This window comes from Carettochelys insculpta, chromosome 3, assembly GCF_033958435.1.
Source record: "Carettochelys insculpta isolate YL-2023 chromosome 3, ASM3395843v1, whole genome shotgun sequence".
NCBI lineage: Eukaryota > Metazoa > Chordata > Testudines > Carettochelyidae > Carettochelys > Carettochelys insculpta.
In genome coordinates this window covers 90,413,198-90,420,816 of record NC_134139.1, presented here as the reverse complement: position 1 = coordinate 90,420,816, position 7,619 = coordinate 90,413,198, and the positions used below count along the sequence as shown (strand labels likewise).

General features: G+C 43.6%; 1 protein-coding gene across 16 annotated transcripts in view; it reads left to right on the top strand.

Moving 5' to 3' along the window:
* Positions 1 to 674: 674 nt before the first annotated feature.
* Positions 675 to 7,619, top strand: part of ARID1B (AT-rich interaction domain 1B) — a 462,469-nt gene continuing 455,524 nt past the window's right edge. For 14 of the 16 annotated variants that reach the window (XM_074990329.1, XM_074990331.1, XM_074990328.1 and 11 more), the window contains exon 1: positions 675 to 3,268. In XM_074990329.1, the coding sequence (XP_074846430.1) occupies positions 1,544 to 3,268 (1,725 nt within the window). In that variant the 5' untranslated portion in view covers positions 675 to 1,543. Of the gene's footprint in view, positions 3,269 to 4,427; positions 4,508 to 7,619 lie in introns of those variants that run through there. The other 2 variants (XM_074990332.1, XM_074990333.1) reach the window with 2 other exon arrangements.

Sequence of the window (7,619 nt, the reverse complement as noted above, 5' to 3'; positions counted from 1 at the left end):
TAAATTACCTAAATATCATTAATATCCTATCCTGCTTGTGTCCCTGGAAGAATATTTATCTTCCAACTGCATTTATTAGCTGAATGTTGTGTTTGACTGTTACATTTGCATGACCAAGTTCTTAACTTGTATTATGACAATTATTTAAAAAGATTAACTAGCAATCGGTGCTGAAATCTGATATATGTGTCATTAGGAGTCATGGCTGCTTTGATCATATATTTTATAGTATGACAGTTTTATAAATGTCTTGGATATACTAGAAAATAATGTTGTTTGGGGACACAATTATAGGACTTTCCTTGGGAGCCTCCTTGATGCACATATAAATACAAAACCATGTTCCAAACAGCTCCATATGCAATGCTTACAATAAAAGCATCATTAGCACAAATGATCATTAGAATTTTGAGACAGCTGGACACAACAGACAATTGCAAAAATGATATTACTGTTGAATTTTGTGTTAATTTTTACAAGCTGCTCCACTTGAGTCTTTTTAAAAAGTATTTTTATTTTTCCATAAAACAAGTTGCAGGCTATGCATTTGAGTGTCATAAAATTAGTGCGCCTCAGACTGTTGCATACTGCCTTGAAAAACAAAGTATAGATTTTGAAAGTGTGACCAATTTATTTTTAATCCAATAACATCTCTTACCAACAATGCACTGGGATTTCTCTCTTTGTCTACTAAACAGACACAATAAGCATTTAGACCCCCTCAACCCAGGAATACATACACAGAAAGCAAATTCATCCCTGATGTAGCAACTTTTACTTCAGTTGATTTACACCAGGCCTGAATTTGACCCACCCAGTGATGCTTAGTTGGCCTTTTTGGTTGATTTGTGACACCCAGCTTAATATTTCATTCTCTGAATTTGAAAAGGAGTGACTTATAGGTTTTCTCCATCTGTACCCACTACCATTTTTGACGGGCAAAATATACTACAAAAGGGGAGAGTGCATCCTTTCGCATTATCAGAAGCAGCTGCCCTGGTTCGGGACTGTTGAACATCTCGCTCTCTGACTCCGCCACCGCTAAAGCTGCTGCAGGAGGAGGAGGAGGAGGGGAAAGTCCAGTCCACGTTTTCCAAGTGCACAGGAGTAATCAGAGAGAAGTGGATAATAGTTGTTAGAGCTCGCTCGCTCTCTCATGCCATGCTGGGCCAGATAGGCTCAGTCAGACGTGTATTTACCCATATCCGGGTTAGAGAGGAAAAGAAAAAAAAGTTTCATTTAAACCTGAACAAAAAACTTTCAACATGCAATCACACAGCAGGAACAGGCACAGAGCGTAAGGCATTCTTACCCTTTCTAATCTCAATCCCGGACTCGGGGAGGGGGATTTTTATAGCTGTATGTTTTTGTGTGTGGAATGACCAGGAGGGCTGACTGTTTGATCAAATAAGTTGATTCGTCCCCCGTTTCTCCTTCTGCCCCTCTCCTCCCCCTCCGCGGCCCCCTCCCCCCGTTTCGCTGTGAGTTTATTTTGGAGGGGGGCGTTGGATATTTTTCCCCCTTTCGGACTGGCAATGTTGCCATGATCATGGCCGCGCAAGTAGCAGCGGCTCCGGCGGGGGCGAAGAACAACAAGGGCAAAGCCCCGAGTTTGCCGGGCAGCTTGAGCCAGGATCTCAGCGCTGGGGGAGCAGCCGCCGCGGCCACCGGAGCAGGCTCCATGCTGGGGGTCGGAGATGGGACGACCGGCGGCAGCCTGAATAATGTAGATCACCCTCTCCTCCACCACCATAATGAACTGAACATGGCCAATAGTGCAACTTCTGCTGCTGCTGCTACTGCCGCCGCCGCCACCGGGAATAACAGCACCAACGCGAACCCCAGCGGCGGCGGCGGCTCTTCCTCGGAGTCGGCTCTGAAGGAAGGTGGGAGCTCATCGGGGTTACCTTCTTCTTCTCCTTCTGCTTCTTCCTCCGCCTCCGCCTCCTCCTCCTCCTCCAAGCCGGGCTCGGCCATGGAGACGGGGCTGCTCCCCAACCACAAACTGAAAGCCGTTGGAGGCGATCACCCCGCCGCACCGCCCCACCACCACCATGCCCACCACCCTCACCACCACGGCCACCACCACCACGGCCACCACCACCACCATGCCCTGCAGCAGCCGCTGAACCCCTTCCCGCCGCCGCCTCAGCACCATCCGATGCAGAATAACAACAGCCTCGGCGGCGGCGGCGCCGGCAGCAGCAGCAACAACAACACCGGCGGTGGCGGCGCTGCTCAGCCCAGTGCAGACATGGAGCAGCAGCAACATGGAGGAAAAGACGGTGTTTTGGGGAACCAGGCCGAGCCCCCGCCGCCGCTGCTGAATAAAGGGGGCGAGGAGGAAGAGCTGCCCGGCAAGTTGGGCGAGCAGGTCGGCGGCCGCTACGAGCACCCCAGCCTGGGACCTTTGGGCGGGCAGCAGCCGCCGCCGCCTCAGAGCGCCGGGAGCGGCGGCGGCACGAGCAGCCTCGGCGGCGGGAGCGGGGGAGGCGGCGGCCCCTCAGCGGTGGGTGTCTCGGAGTTTAATAGCTATTACGGTAACCCTGCCCCTGCCAGCAGCGCTACCGCCAGCCGAGCCGGGCCTTGCTTTGATCAACATGGCGGACAACAAAGCCCCGGGATGGGGCTGATGCACCCCACGGCCGCCCCCAACAGCATGGACCCCCTGCAGAACTCTCACGAGGGTTACCCCAACAGCCAGTACAACCACTACCCCGGCTACGGCCGGCCCGGCGGCGGCGCCGCAGCGGCAGGAGCGGGCGCGGCGGCGGCGGGAGGAGGTGGAGGAGGAGGCGGCGGCGGCGGCGGCTATGGGGGCTCGTCCTCTAGCTACGGGGTGCTGAGCTCCCCCCGGCAGCAGGGCAGCGGCATGATGATGGGCCCGGGCGGAGGGGCCGGCCTCGGCAAGGCTGCCGCGAGCTCTGGGGCCGGAGGCTTCCAGAGGTTTTCCGGGCAGAACCAGCACCCGTCCGGGGCCACCCCTACCTTGAACCAGCTGCTCACTTCCCCCAGCCCCATGATGAGGAGCTATGGCAGCAGCTACCCTGATTTCAGCAACCCCAGTGCCCCGCCACAGCAGCAGCCGCAAGCCCAGGCAGGAGCGGCGGCCCCAGGAAGCCAGCAGGCAACGGCGGGCATGGGCATGGGCAAAGACATGGGCGCCCAGTACGGATCTGCAAACGCAGCCTGGGCAGCAGCAGCACAACAAAGAGCTCACCCAGCTATGAGCCCTGGAAGCACTGGTCAGAGCATCAGCAGAACCCAGGTAATCACCAGAGGCCCCCCGCCCCAGACAGCCCTTGTGTATTTGAAATGCGTGTCTAGAGCTTAACTCCTCACCAATTTACTTTTTTCCTCTGCTCCCACCCCCACCCCCGGGCCATCTAAACTCCTTGCTGCTTCCATAACAGGGCTTGGGTAAGGCACAGTGTCCGGCTGATTAGATGGGAGGCATCCGACAGAGGGTTTCACTGTATAAAAGGACACGCGATTCGGGTGCAGAATTGAACAGCATAAAGTTTTCCTCCAGTTTGAAATAGAGATTTTGGAGATAACTGGCCCCGAGGAAAAGCAGTTTGGGGTGAGGAGGGAGGAACTGCTTTTGTAACTACACTGGCAGATTCTAGAAAATAACATTGACTGTCCTCTATTAGATTTTTTTTTTTAAAGACAGAGTGGTTAACTTTGATATCCTTTTAGTCACTTTGTGTTGCTGATGAAGATAGTGTGGTGAAATCCCACCAAAATAAGCCAGGTTGCTTTGGCTAGTTGAAGCCAGAGTCAGGAAGGTTCATTTGATAGGCGTGGAGAGGCCTTAGCTATGCCTCATTCTTTTTTGTATGTCCCAAACATCCAGCGAGAATGACACATAAGTAAATGTTATGTTTAAAGTGAATATAATACTCAGATATTATTATTCCCTCTTTGAAATAACCCATACTTGGATGAAAGAGACTGCAAAAGCCCTTTTTTTTTTTAAAGAAACAGATCCAGATATTGAGGGTACTGATTGTTTTGACTAATATATACACATCCCTGATAAATTAAATCCACTACGTTACAAATCAATATCAGATCATTGTTGGATTATGTTTATGTAGATTGCTTGTTTGCCATCATCAAAGTTATAGGGGTTGGTTAGGAAATCGTCTGCACTCCATCTTTCTTGCTAGCAGTCTAAGCCTAAAGAGTGACTTGATCTCCTTTGCAAGGTTTGGAATTTGAATTGTGGAGGTAAACTGGCTGTAATAGTCTCCAGACAGCTGCCTCTGAGTTGACATCTAATCTGCCATCTGATTGGCTCCTCTCTCACCATTGGGCATTTAGCACTGCTGATGTAAATAGAAGTGCTGAGCAGTACAGTCACAAAAATTCTTGCCACAAATAATAACTGAGCAGTATCACTCGCAGATGCAAAAGTTAAACATTGTTAGAAGAAGCTGAAACAATGAACAACCATATTTATACAGTGGAGGTTTTATGTGCCTCAACAAAAATAATGCTTGTGAGCAGTATAGTGAACAGCCAGTGGTGTCTTATTTATTTTTTTAATTCAACTGTGAGGTGGTGTTTTTTCTGGGTGTTGATTTTAGATTTAATATACCTTTATTTTATAGCAAATCCAGACTTGCATACAAAAATATAATAGCATGGCTTGGATGAGGATTCAGTAATTTCAAGTGGTATTTATTTGAACCTTTATGCCTCTTACTAAATGTATTTTAATTTAAAAATGTTATTCTAGTTATGAAATGAAACAAAGTACTTTTGTGATTTAATCTAAATGTAAAGATCAGTTTACATTCTCAGTTTATTTCAGTGTCTAACCTTTATAGTGGACATAGACCTGTGTTGTACGTTGGGTTTATTTATTTATTTGTGGTACCTTGTATCTGACGATAGCATATTATCCAAAAGGGAGAAGAAGCCATTCCCACTATCCGTGTTTTTCTATCACTGGTGTGAATCCAGATATTTTAGAAAAATCTGTTTTACATTTGAATTGTAGGTAAGAGATCTCAAGAATAATTTTAATCTAATTATTTTGTGTACACATATAGAATGAGCTTATGTGTGAATTATACATAAGAAAGTAAATTGTATTTAAAAAGGAGTGATAAAGCATTCACGTTTTTGGGGTTCCTTCTCCCTCAACAAGATTTTGTTTTTAAGAGCTGTTAAGTCTTTTACTAGGTTTTAATAATTAAGACTAATAGAAAGACGTATAGGTGTATACTTCTGGGGATACCAGTCAGTTGTATTTTATTGTAAATGAAATTTTAAAATGAGCATGTCCTACAGCAGACATTAGTTTCTGTAGTGAATGATGGGGCTGACCTTAATAATGTGAACCTTGGACAGACAGAAAATGTTTGTCTCTTGTCTACGGACCATTACTGCAGTGTTTTTACTTTCTATTGCATTTTTGTCCTTGCTATTTCTGATGGACAAATAAGAATTTCACAAGTGTTTAAATTTTTTCCCTTTTAAAATTTGGACTGGTAAAAGGGTCATAAGAAGCCATAAAATAACTAAGCTTCGTATGCATAACCTCTCACAGTTAGTTCAACAAGATTTGCATTGTCAGCTTGCTTTTAAATATAGGTAGTTTAAAATTTATAGCTTTAAAGAGTAGGAAAAATGTATTGGGACAGATGTAGGCACATGGTACTTCTAAGTGCAATTTTTTTTTAATGGCAGAAATTGTCCAGGTTTTTTTAAATTGTAATTGAGATTGAATTCATTATGTCTTCAGTGTGACCCTTGTTAATACTTTTTTATATTTATGAGTCTCTTGTTCCAGTGTTACACATTATTTGTTTAATTTTGGTATTATGCACATTTTGTAGCAACATACCGTTCTTTGATATTTCCTATAATATTTGTAATGCAGAGAAGACCTTCAATAATATTTTTCTTCCTTTTTAATTACAGTTTTTTATTGTATGTGTCCTCTGATCTGATGGTAAAAGCAAATTTTCTGGATTGAATTTTTTTAAAGGAAAATAGATTATGTTGAGTAGAAAATTTTAGTTGTTGATAGTTATTTCATTTTATATATCCTTAATTCCCTTGGTGTCTTATTTTAAAAAGAGTACATTTTTAACAAGTGAGAAATAGAACCTTTCCTCTATCATTTGTATGTAGTGTTTCTTTGATTTTTTTAAACAATACTCTGATGCATATATGTGTATACTACTAATATGTGAGTGTGCCTTAACAGACACAAGCTATTGCTCTGTGAACAATGGGCTACAATACCTGAAACAGCATGCTGAGGAAATTATTGCCTATAGAAAGGTACTTCTTGTAGTGTCTAGGGCAATAGATTTCCACTATGAGATGAAATGTCTGCCTGTCTAACCTATTGAATCATTAAGGAAATTTTTGCTTCTGCTTCATTTAATCTACTTGCCTGAAACGGAGATGAGACATGCGGCTTGAAGTGAAGGCCTCTCATTGCAGATGAAGGAAAGAAGCACAAATATTTAAAGCTTCTGGATACTGTTAACACAAAATTAATGAGTTATGAATAATAATTTCTATTGTATCACAGTTAAGGGGAGTGATGACATTTTGCCAGTCATGTGTTTAATTATTGACCAGTTTATTGACAGTATAACTCAAATATTTGTAGTCATATGACCCTATTTATACTATATTTTGAGTTCCATTACAGGGGTGGTGTGTGTGTCGGGGAGGGAGACATCTCTCTCTCTCTCTCACACACACACACACACACACACACACGTTCAGCCCTAGCTTTCTCTTTGTGTGCCTATATTAAAATATACATATGTATATGGAGAGAGACGGAGAGAGAACTTGGCCTTTACAGGATTATCTGGGTTGCACTTGATACTTCCCAGTTGTTAGGAAAAAAAAATCCAGTACAATGGAGCAGCTGATTGGTTTGAAGATTACTAATTTCTCTGTCTATGGGAAATTTTTCCCTAAAAACTCAGAATGAGCCTGAATCTTCAGCTTCTTTATGCCAATTGCATTGTCTTTAAGGAGGAGTATCGTCTGAGTACGGACTGTGGCACGGGGCTCTATGTCTGGGAGCCATTGGACAAATGTTTGTGTAGTGCATGGATTCCCAGTTCATTAATGGATGAATAGATTTCTTTCTACCTGTGTGTTTATTGACAAACAGTATTCTGTTAAATATTCTCTACTAGAAACAGAAGAGAGCAGCTGTGTGAATTAGTAGCATCTTTTTGTATTGCAATTGTACATTTGACACGGTGTGGTTTGGTGTTCACTTATTGGTTTCTGTAGTGGTCATTATGCTTGCAAATTAAAAATTAGGACTCCGTATAAGGTACGATAAATAAAAAGTGGTGCATACCAGTAAACTCTATTACCTTCTCCTTCACATTAGGCTTGTACAGCTGAACAGTCAATTAATGCGTTTCTGGCATTTTAATCCAAGTCTGTGGGAAACAAAGCTAATACACACTCTGCTGTATTTTTATTTCTGTATACATATATAATTACTATTTGAGATTGCCAACTGAATGGATTGTTGATGGTCAAACATAGAATACCTGACATTCTCATTTAAAATACATTTTTTTAAAAATAAAGTTAAAACTAAATTAATTCTGATGGCT